We start from the raw sequence: 20738 nt of genomic DNA, 5'->3' as shown, positions 1-20738 counted from the left end.
AAAATGTTGAGCTTAAATGTTAGAAAGAAGTAAAGCCTATTTTTTCATCAACATTATATTTAAACCGAGGACCGTGACGGTTATGATATTTATAATAATCATGATTAATCCGTTTGGAACTATATTTTTCCCATTAAAAATTTTTTAAATTTTTTTTTTTTATAAATTGTAAGTTATTTTTTGATTTTTAATTAATTTTAATTTTTAGATAGTTTAAATCGGTCATAAAAACGCCAAGGACTGTCACTCCAGCAACGCTCCCCAAATACTCTTTGGGGAATTGGAATGCTGTTACAACAATAACAACTTGGGATGAACAACTGGCGCAAATCCCCAAAGGAGAGAGGCAACTGTCGATGTTTTTGGGTTTCGGTCCAAACCGACAAACGGTTGTACTGCCAAATAAGATTTAATCGGAATTTTTTGTTCCGGTAGTTTAGTAGTTTTTAATTTTTAAATCTACATGCATACAGGTACATATTCGCAAAACGAGTTTTTTTCAGTCATTGTCAGTCTGTCTATATCCTTGAATAACTATACGGATAAACTTGAAACTGTTATTTGTCTGTTTTATAGGCAATAAGATAAACTACTTACATGATGGGGAAGGCGTAGAGCTCATGACATGCCGGTGTCGTTCGCGCTCGTGATTGTGATGTCTATTCGGGTTCGGATACGTTGGATTACTATTACTTTTTAAAATATCGGCATTGGGGGCTGACGTGGGCAAAGCGTGATCACGCTCCAAATCCAATTCGTAGTTTCGATGCTGTAGGTTTATTTGTTGCTGGTGTGATGGTTTTTCCGCATACCTGAGAAAAAATGAATGCATGAGTATAACCGATACATATACAGTGTCAAACACAACATTTGCAATATCAGCATATCTTAGAACTTCCTTCTCTTATATGGCCATTTTTTATTTGGAATGTGATTTATTACTTGTTTTGGGAAAATCAAAAAGGTATATTAGTAATAGATGTCGCAACTTCACTATAGAGGGTCCGGCAATTCCATGGTATATTATACATGTAATACTTACAGTCAGCGTCAAAAATATGCATAACCTGACGTTTTCACGACTTTATTTATTTACATTTTCCATACCAAATTTTTCTTATTTTTTATAAAAATATAGTTCATTCACCAGCGAAAACTACAAGAATAAATTTCTTTAATTTCATACTCGGGAAAATGCAAGAAAATTTCCATCGAAATTTTAAAATTTTCCATTCGATTTCTTATAAAAAATTTGAGTATGCAGTTTTGTAGCCCATTAATAATAATAATAAGAGGTTGGCGCTTACGCATATGTTAGTGTTTGGCCGAGCTTCTCCTCCAATATGTGGTGTGCGCCTTGATGTTGTCACACAAAGCGGAGGGACCTACAGTTTTACGCCGACTCCGAAAGGCGATTGTATTTTTATGAGAAGCTGTTTTTCATAGCAGAAATACACTCGGAGGTTTGCCATTGCGTGCCGAGGGACGGCCGCTGTTAAGAAAAGCCCTTCTTTCTATATTTTTTTGCGATGTTGCTATGACCAGGGTTTGAACCCAGGCGTTGCGGAGTGGAAGCGCGCACTGCTTACCACTACACCACAGCGGCCCATTAATAGTATTTGTATAATAAGGCGTAATTTTCAAGTCGATAAAATTTAATGGTGATTTGTGAGAAATTGGGCGAAAGATAAAAAATGTCCAAAACCTAAAAATTCATGAAGTAACAATAAAAGCCAAAAAATGCTAGACGCAAAGACAAAAAAGTCTGAAAGACAAAGATGAGTTAGCATGGCCTTCGGTTGTGCGTGCAAACAAATACGACGATACAAAATCCAACTATTGGTGTGCTGATTTGGGTGCAGCGCCTCACATGACTTATCGTCGTGTTGGTAACCAGAAGCAGTGCGTACAGCAACCCATTTGTTAAAACGCAAACAAATAGCAAATGATACACCCTACGAAAAATGGTCTGGTCTGGTCTGGTCGAAACCCATATTTCGGTCGCATAAAAATTCTCGGAACCGAATGTTATGTACAAGTGGGATCCGGAAGCAAAGGGTTTTTTGTGGGATTTGAACCCACTAGCAAGAATTTCCGATTATATGACTCAAACGACTGAAAACGTCTGAGTTGCAATGTTCGTTTCAATGAAGCAGAAACCGCCAGTGAACGTGAAGTTCAAATGAAACAAACATTGAACCAAGTAAAACCTCCCAAGAACAAGGTAAGTCTTAGCGAAGTGATCAACGTTATGATCTGCGACGTGTGAATCGCTCGAGTCGGTTAATTCAAACTGGTTACTCAGCCACTGTTGTTCAGGTGAAAACATACGCAACAAACACACAGGAGTGGATGTGCGCTAGGGACGATGAGTCTAATTCACAGATTAATAACTGTATATGGGAATTGGTTGATCCATCTGAGAGTCAAAAAGTGATTGATAATCGCTGGGTGTTTAAGATCAAAGATAAACTCAACGGTTCACCTAAACGGTATAAAGCAGCCTGGTGATTCATGCACTCACACAGCAGTATGGTGTGAACTACGAAGAAACGTTAGGCCGATGGTGAAGTTCACATCGACATGTGCAATTTTTTCGTTAGCAATGAATGAAATACAGTTAAGATATTTTTTTAAATCAATGGGTTTGATGATGGTGGAAACGTGTGCAAATTGATTAAAAGTTTAAAGGTTTTGAAAGAAGCATCGAGATGTTGGAACGAAAAATTTACATCATTTATCTGCAAGTTTAATTTTAAACAAAATGAATTAGGTTCGTGTGTTTGTGCGCCGGATCAAATATTTGCCTTAAGGCACTATTACGGTTATCGCAACCCAGTAGATAATTTCAGGAGTTAAAAGCCCTTTCGAAAGGCCTTCCTGAGAGTCAAGAGGCCTTCCACTCTATATTCGTTTCTTTTTTGTAGGAGTGGCACAAATTGAAGGGCTTCTTATTTCGCTACCCATAGAACGCCTTCCAGAATTGCTTTTAAAGGATGTATTTCAGAAGACCTTTCGGAGGAGTTCTTTTAAAGTTGCTTCTGTAATTTATAAAAATCATACATCTTTGAGGTATTTGCTTAAGGTTTATATCAAATATGTGTTATTGCAACGTAAAATGTTTATTGAAATTCAGTTGTAATGCTAAATAATATAAATTTATGCATTCGCGTAAATTGTAAATGAATAAGCCCTTCTAGAAAGCATGCAAGGAAGTACTTTTTTCAGCCGTTCTTGGGTAGGCCTCTTTGAATGGCTTCACTTAAGAAGGCTTACCTAAATTATCTACTGGGAATATATGTATGTAGGCTGATGACGAATTATGGCAACCAACAATGAATTCAAGTCTATTATTTCATACCAATTTCGAGGTAAAAGTAATTGCAACAAAATGTTTTTTGGGCCTCGAAATTGATCCAAGTCAAGATGGGTAAATCCGCATGCAATGACAAGCCAATGCTAAGTGTTGAATCGTTTCGATATGATTGAAAGGCTGTTTCAACTCCCATCGACTAATATAAAAATCTGGGTAATTTTGTCAATGATACCTTTTTCTAAGAAACACAACAACTCATATATATGTACATACTGCCAGTAAGTATCTCAAATTTGTGTTAAAAGTGTCAAATCCTGGTTTTGTTATTAACTGTAGCCTTTCATGTCATGATCATGTAAACTCTATTGCCAGCAATATTTTAAGAAATTTGGAGAATGTCCTCAACTCCGGCTTATTTGCCAGATAAGGCTCCGAGCTATCTTTATAGTAAACAAATCTTCTCTAAGTCAGCTCGAATAAGCGACTTGATAGTACCACCTTATAATTTTCTAACCTCTGCAAGGCTATTCTTTGTCAATGCTATTCATATCTGGAATTCTATCCCTACCTCCATTCGAAGTCGATTGAAAAAATCAACTTTAACAACACCATTTATACGTATTTTCGCTGAATCAAATACTAACATACTCTCTCATTCTAGAACCCGAATTTTCTAATTCGTAATTCGTAGCTCCGCAAAAATAGCTTCTTCCAAGCCAACGAAAATACGCTTAGTTAGGTTCACTACAGATGTTGTGGTTGTTGTTGTGGCTACAACCCAGTCCAGATGCGTTAGTCCCTCAAACGTTTTCGTCAAGCTCTACTAGCGGTAGTGAGGTGGGATTCAGAGGGCATACGAAGAGATGCTGTGAGTCATGGGGCGACTCTCCGCATGCCGGGCATTCGTTAAGAACATCCTCGTTTAATCTTCTCAGGTATGAGTTCAACCTGCTGCAGTAACCAGAGCGCAGTTGGACTATTGTGGTCCGAGTCTGCCGAGACAGACGAAGCTCTGTCTCGTCCACGTCTGGTGATTGGGTGCCCGGAACGTCATTCACAGGTCGGGAGTCTACATAACTCGAGACTGCATCTCAGTGAATGCTGTTCAAGGCCTGTCGATAAGCTGTCGGGTCCAGAGGTTGTTTGATGAACCCCAGGACTTCGTCCGTAAGTTCGTAGAGATGCCTCCTGACGTGCCTGGGCGAGGGATCGTCTGCAAGGAGTTGTCCCCTGATTTACTATTTTTAATGATGCTCATTTTTGTAGTCAGAATATTTCGATCGTGGTATCAAATGATTTTTTTTTTCGATGAAGCTTCTGACAGTTGCTCTTACTTAACTGGAGCCTTCTAAATTCAATGGCGTCTCCAGTTTTGCCCGATTGGCTCCACTTTTCGAGATAGTTCAAGTACAGCTTTGCTTAAATTTTAACTATTTTACAAAAATCTTCTTCGATTTTGAAGATATTTCACTAAAATTTTGCACACGCTTGTATTTTAATATTACTTTCACTATCTCTTAAAATCATCTAAATCGGTTCAATTTAACATCTAGCCCCCGTACAACTGATTGTTCAGAGACGTTGGTTTGCGTTATAACGCCTCCAATTAAGCAGGTAGAAATTTAGAATAGGTTCACTTTAACATATAGCACGCATACAATTTATGTTTCATATATGAAGTTAGAGTTATAGCGCAAAGACACATATCTGAGTACTCAGTTGTATTGGAGCTATATGTTAAAGTGAACCCGTTTCGATAATTTTAAGCAATAATTAAGGTAATATTGAAAAACCGTTATGTGTAAAATTTTAGTAAAATAACTTCAAAACTGAGGGTTATTTATAAAATGGTTAAAATTTTATAAAATTTTCATGTACCGTTATCTCAAAAACCGGAGTCAATCTGGTAAAACGGGGCATGCCATTGAATTTAGAACGTCCCAATTAGTGAGTTTAACTTTCAAAGTCTTTGCTCAAAATTTACAATTTGAACAGCGTAATTTGAACCCAGCTTATTCTTTTGATTTCCATTTCATGTTTATTCCTCGTCTAACTTTTGAAACACTTGATGAAAATAAATTACACTTATATTAATCGATTTACTAAGAGATTACGAATAAAATCATATCTAAAACATAGGTGTGCTCACTAATTTAAAAAAAAATTGGGAAAAGTACCTATTTTTTAGCATATGATTTGTCCAATGGAAACCATGGAAATACCTAAATCTTGTTCGTAAATTTAGAATTTAGTCTCTTTTACTCCTAAACCTCAGTAGATTGTAATGTCAAATGTGCGCAACCTCGGGTTAGATGCAAGTTTTCAACTAGGTTAGACGACTTTTTCTTCTAGCGCGGTTTAGAAAAAAAAATACTGATGCTTTGTATTTTGACGTTTTGGATTACTCCTATAGTTAGTTAACTTATTTGAAGAACAACTTAATAATCTACACACAATATTAAGGCCATCTAAAATAAAAAAGAACTGATTAAAAATCCCAGAGCGCTGGCAACATTGTTAAAGCTCATCAGCTGTTTCATATCAAGCAAAATTATTTCGCGAAATTCCAAACCTCACGACTACCAAAGCCAACAAGAGAGAAATAGTAATTATAGCTGGATCAACTTGCCGTGAATTTTCTCGATTCACATTTGCTGTTAAAAAAATTTTAATCACACTGTTGAATAACCTGCTATTTAAGGACCTAGATAAAGGATCCTTTGCCACAACATCACGTCCGTCATAGCACAAAAAAAAAATCCAAACCAGCAATATGTAAGTAATTATTAAATTTGTTAAATTATTTGATTTTTCATAAACATCAAATAATGCTCATTGCAGGGGAAAACTTAAAGATGCAACGCACGACAACATTTTCGTTGAATTTATGAGGGAGAACCAGGATTTGGCCAGAGGCTTCGCGAAAGGTGACCGGGCAATAGTCCATGACAAATGGCAAACATTAGTTGGAAAACTAAATTCTGCTGGTCCACCTATCAAGGACATTGCTGGCTGGAAAAAGGTAAGGCAATTTAATATACACAGTAAATACAAATTTTAAATAAAAGTATGTATATGTTTGTGTTCCTAAAAGGTATGGCTTGATTGGAAAATGCATTATCCCCAAAAAATTGGCTCCTTCAATGCTGGTCGTCTTGCCGTGCTGAAGGGGCTTAAATGACGACATGGAAATTCCCCAAAGGGAGCTTCCAGATCGTGATGAACTAAGAGGAAAGCTTCATATCCTTTGCAATCGTGAGGGAAGCCAACAAACCAAACTGGTATGTGAGCAAACTTCCCGGTTGGAAAGTATGTGGAGATAGCCGCACCAGCAACACCCTAAGCCAAGGTGATGAGGTACCTGTGCCGATGGCTGAATGGTCAGCGGGTGTATATTGAATAGCCGGTCGCGAACGGTCCCCTCCGATGACCGGGCAAGGTCGGAGGTAGAAGTGCCTTCTCTACGTATGCCAGCACTGCGGACGAGTGACGATCCCTTTCTGTGCTAACTCGTGGAACCAAATATGAACGATCTAGACCAAAAACAAAAACAACAAACACAAACTGAAACCGAAACAAAACTGATGATGAACACTGCAACGAACACTGGACAATCGACTTTGGCACTTCCTTATCGGAACCCGGGCCCCGTAGTTACGGAGTCCAATGAGGACACCCTTCTTGCCTCCAGTCAGGAGACAATCAAAAGTGTTCCTGGTTGTACCAACCATATTACACCAGAATCACAAGCAGCAAAACATACCACATCTAAGGATGCCAAGCCAGGCATCCCTACCAGCCATGACCTTCAGTCTTCCTCCAAAGCTGCCGGCAGTACCAACCACAGTACAACGACGGAGGGAGTAGGGCGGAAAGAAAGGAATTTCGGCTTCAAGCGGCTCCTATGAGTTTAAGGGGGTCGAATACCACAAAAAGGTGGTTGAGGAATATGAGAGCTCCTTAAAAGAGAAGCAATCTGCAAACCCCAATCCACCTGGAATAAAGCAAAAGGGCGAATCTCAAAATAGAAATCGTTCCACCAACGACAGCACTACCGGCGGAGAGAGCGAGAAGCCTAAACAGGCTTCTTCATCTGACCCCAACCCGCTGCAACGCCACTTTGATGATGAAAACTCGAAGACTCCGGTATCTATGCAGAAGCACTGGGTGGAGATCGACGTCAAGCTATCGAGTCTCGTTATGGACCACGTCCTCGATAACCCGGCGGGTCCCCATCCGGAGTTTGATTCCTCTGGATCCTTTCGAGGATTCTTTGGACTTCTTAGCTGGGTGCGTCGCTAAAATAAGCGAAGCATTCGTCGGCCCTAAACTAAGGCTGATTCCAGCTAAGGACGTCCCTCAGAGGCCACGTGCACGTATCTGGTTACCCCCCATGGAGGAACCAGGCGAGAAACTTCTGAGGTGCCTAAAGCTCGCCAACAAACACATACCGTGTATACCAGACTGGCAGCTTAGAAAAGTTGAGCAGCCAAATAAAACCAGCAGACCTCTTCTCTTGGCTATTTGCGAAGAATCTATTGAGGCTCTGTCAAAGGCGGACAACAGAATTCGCTTTGGCATCCGCATGGCCAAGATGAAGATTTTTGTAGGCGACAAGGCTCCTAATGAAGACGACACAGAGGAGGTCGACGATGCGAGCCAGTTGCTGAAGGACGCTGAAGGAAGTGTGTACAGATTAATCTGAAGCACTTAATATGTGTGACAGATAATCTGTCAATCCTTCTCGGAGAGGGAAGCATCGACGTCAGCCTAATCCAGGAGCCGTGGGTCCGAGGTGATCAGATCGATGGACTTAACAGCACTACACATAACCACTTTTATAGTGGTAACACAGGTAAACCGAGAGTATGCATTCTAATCAAAAAAAGGATGCGACGCAAAAGCGAGACACACTATCTGGGGGAGTTCCACGATAAACAGCAGAGGTGAGTCTCTCTTACACTTTATATTAAATACTAACCTGAATATATGCAATAAAGGAGAGAATCCGACCTTTATATTTCCCAGCTCCGAAAGATTTGCGGGATGGGAAGACGTACTGGACTTAACCCTAGCAACAGATGGTATATCCAGTGAAACATCCATGTCGGATCATTGTTGGATACTCTTCCGGATTCGCGGAAAGGCCTCTTCCCTATTTCGGAATCCGAGAAGAACAATATGACTAAAATTTATCAGGCTGAAGTCAGGTAGCCTAGACAGTAGTAATCAAAGGAGATTACAACTGCTGCTACTGAACTAGACAACACAGTAGATAAACTGGAAAAAACTCTAGCCATAGCTTTTAGAAAATCCACACCAGTAAGCGTCCTTAAGAAAAAATCCCGTCCATGGTGGACGGGGGAGCTTAGGGAGCACAGGTCATATCTCAGAAAAATCTTTAACGAGTGCTAAGATGAATTAAGGCAGTAAAAAAAAATTGTAAAGAAAGCTAAAGAGGACCCTTTGCAATCCTATTGCACATTGCAACTGTAGGGATTCCGCCAGACTAAGCTAAGTTTTATCCAGAGTTACTCGACTCAATCGTAGACAAGGAAAAAATTAAGTTCGCTATAAATAAATTCTCCTCATACAAATCTCCTGGCCCAGATGGCATCATTCCAATAATGCTCCAGAAATTACATCCTATGATATCCTGGCTGGAAAGGGTCTACAAAGCCAGTATCAGCTTGACATACATTCCGAAAAGCTGGAAAAGAGTCAAAGTTGTCTTCATTCCCAAACCGGGAAGAAGAAATCTCGAAAAAGCAAAAGACTTCCGACCAATAAGTCTTACATCTTTCCTGCTGAAGGTACTGGAAAGACTTTTAGACCTACATCTACATATTAGCATGAACCAAAAATACAAGATCACCTAATCAAAGAAGCAAGAAAAAAGTATATTTCTGAGCATTTTTGACATTTGCCTAAGAATGGAAACAAACAAAGAAAATGAAAAAGGCGCGGTGATTGAGTGCGATTAAACTGGTATTTATTATAAAATATACAAAGTGAAACTTGATGACAATTAGCAAAAAAAGTTCATAAAATATGGTTTTCATGATTGAAAGTGTTTTAAAATCGCATATCATTACCGCGGGTCGATTTTTCAATGCCACCGTTCTGGCCACAAACGTGCACCCACTTTTCACGCAAATTTACGCCTTTTGGCAAACATACGTACAAACTTGTTCCAATCACACGGCACTTCATTTTATATCATAAATATGTAATAAACCAAAATTTATAATTAAAATCGCTGCAGAAAACACATTCAATCGCTAAAAAATCACTACGAAGCGGTAGAAGACGGTGTAAACGAAACCGAAAAACGTCAAAAACGCTACGAAAACTTTTTTCTGAAAATCGATTACAAATACAACGATGGCTGATTAGGTGATCTGTAGTCGTTGGTTCATGACATATTAGGCTTTCTCTAGGAAATTCCAAACATTCCAAAGCTCAACATGCATACATTAAGGGCAGGTCAACTGAAACTGCGCTTCATGAAGTCGTGGGCACCATAGAAAAATCACTCCATTACAAGCAGTACACTTTGGCAGCATTCCTCGACATAGAGGGGGCCTTCAATATCATAACAGTCGAAGCAATTGTTCGATCTCTTGTGAAGGTGGGAATATCTGACCACATATGCGAGTGGATCGAACGAATGCTCAGAAACAGAATCATAATTTCAACCATTGGTTCAGTAACGCAATCCCGTTATGCAAATAGAGGCACTCCCCAAGGGGAGTTCTGTCTCCGCTACTATGGGTGGTGGTACTGAACGACATTCTACTGGATCTCAACAAAGGTGGAGCGAAAGTAGTAGCATATGCAGATGATGTAGTGGTGGCGGTATCAGGTCTCTTCCCCTCAACGATTAGTGAAATCCTAGAGGGAGCTTTGCTCCGGCTAAACACCTGGGCTACAAAAAGTGGACTGGGNTTGCCTAAGAATGGAAACAAACAAAGAAAATGAAAAAGGCGCGGTGATTGAGTGCGATTAAACTGGTATTTATTATAAAATATACAAAGTGAAACTTGATGACAATTAGCAAAAAAAGTTCATAAAATATGGTTTTCATGATTGAAAGTGTTTTAAAATCGCATATCATTACCGCGGGTCGATTTTTCAATGCCACCGTTCTGGCCACAAACGTGCACCCACTTTTCACGCAAATTTACGCCTTTTGGCAAACATACGTACAAACTTGTTCCAATCACACGGCACTTCATTTTATATCATAAATATGTAATAAACCAAAATTTATAATTAAAATCGCTGCAGAAAACACATTCAATCGCTAAAAAATCACTACGAAGCGGTAGAAGACGGTGTAAACGAAACCGAAAAACGTCAAAAACGCTACGAAAACTTTTTTCTGAAAATCGATTACAAATACAACGATGGCTGATTAGGTGATCTGTAGTCGTTGGTTCATGACATATTAGGCTTTCTCTAGGAAATTCCAAACATTCCAAAGCTCAACATGCATACATTAAGGGCAGGTCAACTGAAACTGCGCTTCATGAAGTCGTGGGCACCATAGAAAAATCACTCCATTACAAGCAGTACACTTTGGCAGCATTCCTCGACATAGAGGGGGCCTTCAATATCATAACAGTCGAAGCAATTGTTCGATCTCTTGTGAAGGTGGGAATATCTGACCACATATGCGAGTGGATCGAACGAATGCTCAGAAACAGAATCATAATTTCAACCATTGGTTCAGTAACGCAATCCCGTTATGCAAATAGAGGCACTCCCCAAGGGGAGTTCTGTCTCCGCTACTATGGGTGGTGGTACTGAACGACATTCTACTGGATCTCAACAAAGGTGGAGCGAAAGTAGTAGCATATGCAGATGATGTAGTGGTGGCGGTATCAGGTCTCTTCCCCTCAACGATTAGTGAAATCCTAGAGGGAGCTTTGCTCCGGCTAAACACCTGGGCTACAAAAAGTGGACTGGGTGTCAACCCTAGCAAGACGGAACTGATGCTGTTCACCAATAAAACAAAAATACCACAATTCAGGCTTCCCTCCCTTAATGGAATGTCTCTCACATTGTCCACCGAGGCTAAATACTTGGGTGTCGTATTAGATACCAAGCTGAGCTGAAAGACAAATATAGAGAGGCGGGTTGAGAGAGCCTACACAGCTTATTATACATGTAAAAAATATTTAGTAGGAACCGGGGATTGAAGCCAAATCTTGTCCTCTGGATGTACACGGCTATCATACGACCAATACTAACGTATGTGGCGTTAGTTTGGTGGCCAATACTAGATAAACAATACACCGTCAGAAAATTAGTCAGTATACAAAGAGCAGCTTGGACAGGTGCTACAGGGGCAATTAAGTCGTGTCCATCTGATGCGCTTAATGTAATCCTGCATCAGCTACCCATAGAACTAGATATCCGCGAAACTGCTGCGTCTGCGGCAGTCAGACTCAAAGAGTCAGGCTGCTGGAGGGCGCTGCAGCACGGCCATCGTGGTATTCTTGACAAGCTTATCGAATCAGGGGCAGGATAGTCGAGGAGAATTCCACTGATATCTATACTGACGGGTCCAAAATGGACTGCAGGGGTGTTCTCTGAAACGCTGAATATCTCTTTCTCGTTTCCACTACCTGACTTTGCTAGCATCTTCCAAGCGGAATTACTGGGCATCGAAAGGGCCTGTAAAGCACTAGAGAGGAACTGCGTAGGTGTACGAAAAGCATACTTTTTTTCAGATAGCCAAGCGGCACTTCAAATTAATAGCCACGATAACGGGACATTGGCCCATTGGTGAACATGCAGCTAGAATGGGCATTCCGTATAAACCTCGGTGCCGTAGCTGTAATCTTGTGGGAAGTAAGGAAACTGTCCGTCACTATCTTTGCGAGTGTCCAGCATTGGCACAAATAAGGCAGATCACACTCGGGAGTTTTTCCATCTAAAATCTTGGGGAATTTCCAAATTCACCATTACTAACCTAAATAGATTCATCGGAAAATCCAAACGGTTTGACGAACCCAACGAATCATGAAAGCAGATAAAGTCAGGGGTCCCAGAGAAAGCGTATCAAAATGGTGCTTTCAGCACTAATTGGGTCCTGGGAACATACCCAGGCGACGCTTCTACCAACCAACCAACCAAAATCACCGGCGGGGGTCCGTATTCGCAGGCAGTTATTTTGGCAATTCAGGAGGACGTGGCAAAAGTATGTGGCCTGTTCAAATGGCAAATGGCGTGGAAGGCGCTGTTACATTTGGAGTGCCGCATACGCCCATAGAAGCAGAAGATTTATCAGAAAATACTGATGTGCCAATACAGACCGTTTTATCAATTATCGAGGAGGAAGTAGAGCCTAACCCAAAACGTAAAAGGGCAGAGAGCCAAACTTCAGGCCTGAAGACTTTGGACTAAGTGTGTGCTGCTCAGCTGGACACCATGAGCAACATTTCCACGTTCCCACGACAGTCGGGTCTACGTAACCGGAACAACCCAGATTTATATTTGGCCAAGGACTGTCACTCCAGCAACACTCCCCAAAAACTCTTTGGGGAACTTACCGCGTAATCCAAACAATTAGGGCAGAAAAGCTTGAAGTTCTAAATAATATAATACACTAATATGGGACTACAGTGATGTGCCATGAAACACAGTACCGACGTGTTGTCGAGTTTTGAATTTTTTTTTGTTCAAAATTACTTTATTTACTTTTTACTTGAATTAATTTAATTCTACTTTATTCAATGAACGTTGTTTTGAGTTCAGTAGACTTTTGTACATACAGTCATGTGAAAGATAGTAATGACATTACTTGTTGAACAGTTTTTGCTATTCTTGTTTTGTTTTCAGGCCATTATCTAACAAAAACCATATAAGTGCAAATTTCAAACATTATAGAAAAGTTGGAAAAATTCATCAAATTTTTACAACAATCTTTTTATTAAGAATTTTTAGAAAAAATCTAAGTATGCAGTTTGATAGCCCATTAAATGTTAGTGCAAGTTTGAAGTGGCTATGATTCCATACAAAAAAATGGTCGAACATACTTTGTATGGACACGTGAGACGTTAGAAAAAAAAAATTATCAAAAAATAAGGCGAATTCTTGCGACTTGAAACTTACACTTTATTAAACTACCATTTAATGGGCTACACAATTGGATACATAGTTTTTTTCTAAAAAGATTGTTTTTGTTATATTTTTTTTTTTTAATTTTTCAAACTTTTCTAGAATGATTCAAATATCGGTTTATATGGTTTTTGTTAGATAATGAGCTGTATTTTTATAAAATTGAACGTTAAAAAAACAAAAGAATAGCCAAAACTGGTCAAAAAGTCGTGTCATTATTATTTATCATATGACTGTATGTGCATATGTATGTACATTGATCGTTTATAAAATTATTAAAACTAAAAACAAATTAATGCAAACAAAAAATATGTTTAAATCGTTCTGTAATCACCTTTGGTAGACTTTGAAGTAAATTGATCATGACAAGGAAAGACTTGTTAATAAAAGTGAAGGTACATAACAACCATTGCGTCACCGTCACTGTCACCGTCAGTTGTCAAAAAATTTGGATCGGTGTATTTGTATGAAGTAAGTTACATGCACAAATGTGACGGTGTCGTACAAATTAGCTCAACTTTCAACTTTGATTATGCGTTTGCGCCAAGTGACAATACATGTTTGAATATACATTTTTTCAGTTTGTGAAAATTTTTTGGATTTACATATGTATTTAAAACGAAATGTAAAATATGATGAAAGAAAAGTAAAACGATATTTCTGCAAAGAGCAGCAGCAATTTTTTGATTTTACGGACGCAATGGTAAACGGCTAGTGTGTAACTTTACGCATAAGCACCGTTGCCGCTGACATTGACGGTGACGGTGACGCAATGGTCGTTATGTACTTTCACTTTAAATAAGAGTTTTTTCAGTTACTAAGTCAAGCTTTGTGCTATGTCATCTCTTATTGCTGTACCATCTTGCTGATCTACCATTGCTTCCTCTTGATTGATTGCCCCTTGATCCTCATTCTCCAAGGCTTCGTAATAGTTAGAGTAGTCATCTGGTAATGGCTCGTTGCGCTTGCGGCAAATGTTGTGCAAAGCGCAACATACGTTTATAATGCTACAAGCAAATCTTGGCTCATAGCTTAAGCATCTAAATTTGCTTTTGAGTAGACCAATAGTTCGCTCTACATATTTTAGTTTTTAAAAGTTTGAACGATATTAAAATTTTGCAATGTAGTTTGCATTTACAGAATGTTGTGAAAACAAAACAATAACTTGAAAATTTAGTTCTCGTGGAGTACGCGCTTTTGGTGTAACAAAAGGGACCACTGAACACAAACAGATAATAACCCCCTTATTCTAGAACCCGAATTTTCATAGTTCGTAATTCGTAGCTACGCTAAGAAAAACGAAAAATCCACATGCTGCAACCCTTGCGGAAACATGTGCAGCATGTCAGTTGTTTTTCGAAGACAGTTGAATGAAGGAAAACAAAGTGGAAAGGAATTTAAAAAACACTCATGAAGTGCTTATTTATAGTAAAATTGTTTGATTTTACATATTTTGAAGGAAACGATGGATTCTATTGCATTTGCAATTATAGCAGCGGAGTAAAAGCGCGCTATGGAAATGATTTCACAAAGATATGCGGAGCTGTCGGGCATAGTAACCATGGCCGCATCTATGTCAGCTTCTGGTTGAATTGTTGAACCACAAGCCAGAATTCCTCCTATGCCTGAAGAACTGATTCCCAATCCAGTTAAAGCAATAACACCTTCTTCCAAGCCATTGAAAACGTGCACTTTGTCAGGTCCACCACCTGTTGCTTCTGCCTTCAGCCGCGCTTAGGGTTTATAACTCTTACTAAGTAGAATTGTCCTTTCTGTGTTGCCGGAGAAGAGGGGCTACCGCATGCCAAAGCTATACAACATTTCTTGTGCATATCACTCCGGCTACGCCATCCACAGTAGTTTTGCGCAGACCCCACATCGAATTTGCAAAAAAATAGTGCATAGTGCAAACCGAATTTATTAATAAGCTAGTGGTCGGAAATTTGAAACATTTATTTTAAATACAAGTTTAATGCTTTGATTATACGTGTATGTTAAAATTTTTGGATTCGTTTGGACACAACAACCGAAAATCATTGTACAAATAACTTAACCGGACCCAAGTTTCTCGATAAGTGGCAACAAAGATTCTTTTTTGTTCTTTATATAAAGCAGTTGATAAAAATATACGTATGCATATGCGAAGGCAAATTTATCTGTTTAAATGAACACCACTAATATTTCCTGCAAACACACATCGATTCAAGCTTACTCGTTCGTTTTTAGGCATGCCATTGTTACGAATTTCAAAAGTTCGAAAAGACGATTCGGATTGCAGCATACTATTTCTACGATTCGTAGCAAAATCCGAATACGAAAGAGTTGCAGAATAGAGGTGTAAATTAAAAGCCTTCAAAGCATTTACTTTTGCTTACAGTGCAGGCAGTAGCACCAGGATTGGATTGTAGCCGCTACAACAACAACCAGGATTGGAATTATCCCTTCAGTCGCGAAATGGCTCCTCGGCCATGTGGTCAGTAATCGTAATAGTAAGAGAAGAAAAAGGAATAACATCTGAGATACTTCGCCGACCTAAACGGGGTTAGATCGCCGAAACAACAGCCCTTGGTCGGGTAAAACCCGAGTCATTCCGGGTCGTAGAACCGGCTGTCGCGGCCGGCATGCGGAGAGACCCCTCACGACTCGAAACATCTATTCGTATGCCCGGAAAACCCGACAACCCTAACGCCTTTGTCCCTGTGGACCGACCCTATTGAGGCTGCACGCTTCTTAGGGCTGCCGTTAGTGGAACTTGACGACAACGACTGAGATATTAACGGATCGGGGCGGGGTTGTTGTAGCCGCTACCACAACAACAACAAAAACAACAACAACAAAATAATAACCTGGTTACTTGTGGGCCGCTAAGGTCTCCAACCAAAAAATCACTATATACATTTTAAAACGATATAGTATTTAATAAGAAATAAAGAATTCAGACAAATAAGATGTAAGCATAGCAGAAACTTTTGCACGTAGTTCTGGCTCTCAGCTGTATTACCATACGTATCAGTGGAGCAGCGTTTGACACCTGAATCAATGATGTCACTGCCAGTTTAAACTTATACTGCGTTTAAATTGAATGGCTGGATGACATTTGATTGGCTACTCTAATAGCCTATTTCCACCAAAGGCTTAACTGCAATTAAGAGCTCAGAAAAGTTCAAATAAGTCCAGCGTGGGGTGATCGGAAAGGTTTTTTCTTATGCTTTGCTTTTTTCCTTTCGCTTTCTTCTACTTAAAAGGTGGAATCACCCCCTTCGAGTTGTAATCTCCGTTTTTCAAACGGCATAAACTGCAGTCAAGGCTTAGTGGAAATCAACTATTAGTTTAAACGACAGCCGTGCACTGGAAAACTGGCCCTAAGAGGAACAACCGGACTATAGGGACTATTGGTTACTTCGTCATTGATTCAAAGAGCCTGTGCCAATCCGTAGCAAAGTTCTATGGTGAAACAACTTTTTACTATGGTGAGAAAATTTTACATTTCTGCTGTGCCAATTCGTAACTTTGTACGGCTGGAAATTTTTGACAGTTGCTTTGATGCAGAAGAAGGCTATCGAGTTCGCAAGTAATAAAATGTAGCAGTTATAGAGAAAATGTTTGCCTTTGCTGATTTCAGTAGACCTTTTAGCATTAAGAACTCATTTTTCTCCAATATCCACTCTCTTTGGTTTTCTTTAATTTAAGTGTATACATGCATTGTTCTGTATTCTTATTTATATTAGCTTTGTTTCTTTACAGATAATTATCACTAGTTTTTGCTGGAAAGCGTTTCTTAACCCAAAAAAACTAGCTGCTCTCTCTCGTTCTTACACACTTCTTTTTTCGCCTGTCCTACTAATTTCTGATAGTAAAATTTTTACTAGCAGAAAATAACAGCTGTCCAAATCAATAAACAGCTGTTGAAACAAGCGAGGTTATGTTGCTTTATTCGTTTCTTTCTCCAAATTTTTGGTATTTCTTAAATAAAAATTAGCGAATCATTATAAATTGATAAAGTATTGCAAAATGTATTTGTGAATACCTTTGATATATAAAACGCGATTGAAAAAATTGCGCCAAATACATATTTTCAAAAGTCAAATACACCGATCAGCTGTTTACTTGTTATTTTCTGCTAATTTACGTTTCTTAACTATTTCTTTATATCGCCCTCTGTGAGCGTAATTCTCTCAATTTTCCCATTATTCTTCTTCCTGATAATTATCGGCAGGAAAAGTAAAGAAGCAAAGCTCATGTTTGCTGCCATATTTTTCAGTAGCCCTGTCGGATAAAAGATTTTTATTCATTCATTCTTGCGGTGCTCTCCCTCTTCAAAAAAATAGGTTACTGAGCTTAGAATTATTGCAGACTTTTATTTAGAACTCTTTATTAACCGACTTCAAAAAAGGAGGAGGTTATCAGTTCGTCGGAAAATATATATTTTTGAAGTGGAACTTCTTAGGCGGCGGTATCGCAAAAATAGAGGGTGAAATTTTTAAAACTAATAATGTTACATGAGGATACGGTTGCCAGACGTACTAATTTTTATCAGTACAGTACTGATTTCTCAACTCTTGTTCTGATTTTATTCATTTCTTCAATCAGTACGCTAATGTCCTGATTTTTCAAAATACTTTAGGATTTTCTTAAAGTTTTTACATAACGCTGGAACTTCTTTAAACTGTACTGTAAAAAGTAAAAAGAAAATAATTTAATTATAGTTGACATGTTTAAAATAATTTTTGATATGCCCAAGAAATTAATACAACAAAAAGATCGCTTTATGTACCAGTTGCGATAATTTGATGGAGCTTAAATTTTTTAAAAGGAAGGATGACGTTTTTTTGTCGAGTGTTGTTAGTTATCTCGAATATAACTTTCACAATTCACTGACATTGTAAACGGGTTTTGCATACAAGACATAGAGTTACCCAGTAGATAATTTCAGGAGTGAAAAGTCCTTCCTGAGAGTCAAGAGGCCTTCCACTCTATATTCCTCTCTCCTTTCTTTTTTGTATGGAGCGGCACAAATTGAAGGGCTTCTTCTTTCGCTACCCATGGAATGCCTTCCGGGAGGGCTTTTATAGGACATACTTCAGAAGGCCTTATGGAGGAGTTCTTTTAAAGTTGCTTCTTTAATTTATTTGAAGTATTTGCTTAAGGTTTATATCAAATATATGTTATTGCAACTTGAAATTTTTATTGAAATTCATTTGTAGTGCAAAATAATATAAATTTATGCATTCGCGTAAATTGTAAATGAATAAGCCCTTCTAGAAGGCATGCAAGGAAGCACTTTTTCAGCCCTTCTTGGGTAGGCCTCTTAGAATGGCTTCATTTAAGAAGGCCTACCTAAATTATCTTCTGGGTAGATACTCTTTTTGGCTAATTCTTAGTCTTTAAAAGTTTGTTGAAAAAATTAATTTAAGCCATGAGGAATTATAAATTAAGCCCTTATATAGTGGCATTTTACCACAGTTTGAAAAAATATGTAATTTTCTTCTTTTTTTTCAGTACCACACTCAAACAAAGCAACTGAGAGGATCTAAGTATAAAGTTTGCTTCCTGGCGCAAAGAGAGAAACCGGCCTCTGATTAAAATTGTTTAAAGTGAACTGCAAATTAAAAGTTTAAAATGAAATGTATAGAATTTTTTTACTACTTAAACACTGAAGATGGAAATGATCTCATTATGACTATTGAAAAATGTCATAAATATAAAATAATTTATTGTCTTCAGTGTACAATGATGTGTACACTCATGTATATAAGTGAATAACAATTTTATTTTTTATAAACAATTTATTATTTATATACCAAAATATTGTAAAACACAAGTACTCTGGCGTTTTAAAGTATTATCTGTTACGTACATTCATAATTTTGCTTTGAATAGAAATGTACTGAAAAGTACTGATTTTTTAGCATGAAAAAGTATAACGTACTGATTTCCCACATAAAAAATCTGACAACCCTACATGAGTAAGAAGGAATATAGTATAGAGAAGGGGGAATGTACATAGGTACATACATATGTATGTTTGAATGCACGTATGTACATGTATATGTATGATAAGGTGCATGCATGAATTCTTATGCAGAAAATGGTCAGATGAACGCATGCCCGAATATTGGAATTTAAGTGTGCTCTGCCCAATCCACAAGAAAGGCAACCCCATTACGCAAATTATTTATTTATTTATTTATTTAGAGTCTATGATTAGTACAATCTTACAGACTAGAATAACAAAAAAACTTAATAAACTGTAACATTAAGAGTAACATGTACACAAGGTTGTCTTAAATTCTATCCTATTGGCAAAAATGTTAACATTGTACACTATGCATAAAGCATTGAAATCACTCATTATCCTTATCATTGGTTTATTTATAGCATAATTCGTCTTACATAGATCAATCGAAAACATATCATGTTGGCGTAGCATCCTCATTGGAGCATTGTTTAATCCGATCTAATAGAGTGGGGCAGTCAATTTGCCCACTCAGAATATCATGTAAAAACATCAGACCCGAAACAGTCCGCCTACTACGAAGAGTTTGCAAGCTAATCAGCTTGCAGCGAGATATATATGGAGGAGTACGATTCTCAAACCTAATTTGAGCCAAACCAAATTTTAATGATCAGCCTTATAAGCATAGGTTACAAGGACTTGTAAAGTATATTGTGTGAAAGACTGAAACCCACCTTCAACGAACTGATTTGGCCTTATGAGCGTGGCGTTAGACCAGGAAAATATACCATAGAACAGGTATTAACAATAAAATAATAATCCCAACGGTTTTTACCCTCCATTCCCGCCCATCCGCACGAGGGGCGCAGTCCGCATGACGTACGGAACCAGTATTTTCAATTTTTGCGCCGAGTCACGATAGGCAGGAGTTTGTTAAGTGTCGAGACCTAAATCTGTTCAGCTACAGAACTAAATTCATCAGCCGAGTTTGTCTTTATTTTAATGATTCATTTGTTGAGAGAGGACAGCATCGATTTCTTAATGCTGAAAAGCGGATCTGATATATCAAACGTTCTGGAATGAGAGTTAAAATCTTGGCATAAGCAACGGAGTGGGTCGTGCAATTCAAAATTAGTTTTACAAGCTTTCAGAAATAGGGGGCAAAAGTGTCTTGATACCCGGGAGGGAACATTAAGGCTAACTTCGCCAAGAAGAAGCGGACTTGAAATTGAGCCTGTTAGTAATTTAACTATAAAAATTGTATCAAGCATTTGCCTGCGGTTGGAAAGTGTAGGAAGATTAATAAGTTTTAATCGGCTCGTATAAGGTGGAAGGTTA

General features: G+C 38.5%; 1 protein-coding gene across 3 annotated transcripts in view; it reads right to left on the bottom strand.

The window, feature by feature from the left end:
• LOC108363536 (uncharacterized) overlaps positions 1-20738 on the bottom strand; it is a 113353-nt gene that overhangs the window by 43219 nt on the left and 49396 nt on the right. For all 3 annotated transcript variants that reach the window (XM_017616924.1, XM_017616923.1, XM_017616925.1), the window contains one exon: positions 598-812. In XM_017616924.1, coding sequence (XP_017472413.1) covers positions 598-812 — 215 coding nt within the window. The remainder of the gene's footprint in view (positions 1-597; positions 813-20738) is intronic.

Source organism: Rhagoletis zephyria, unplaced genomic scaffold, assembly GCF_001687245.7.
Source record: "Rhagoletis zephyria isolate East Lansing unplaced genomic scaffold, Rhagoletis_zephyria_1.1 Rzeph_scaffold_01298, whole genome shotgun sequence".
Classification (NCBI taxonomy): domain Eukaryota; kingdom Metazoa; phylum Arthropoda; class Insecta; order Diptera; family Tephritidae; genus Rhagoletis; species Rhagoletis zephyria.
The sequence above is the reverse complement of the archived record's forward strand: the minus strand, read 5'-3'. Positions and strand labels throughout refer to the sequence as shown.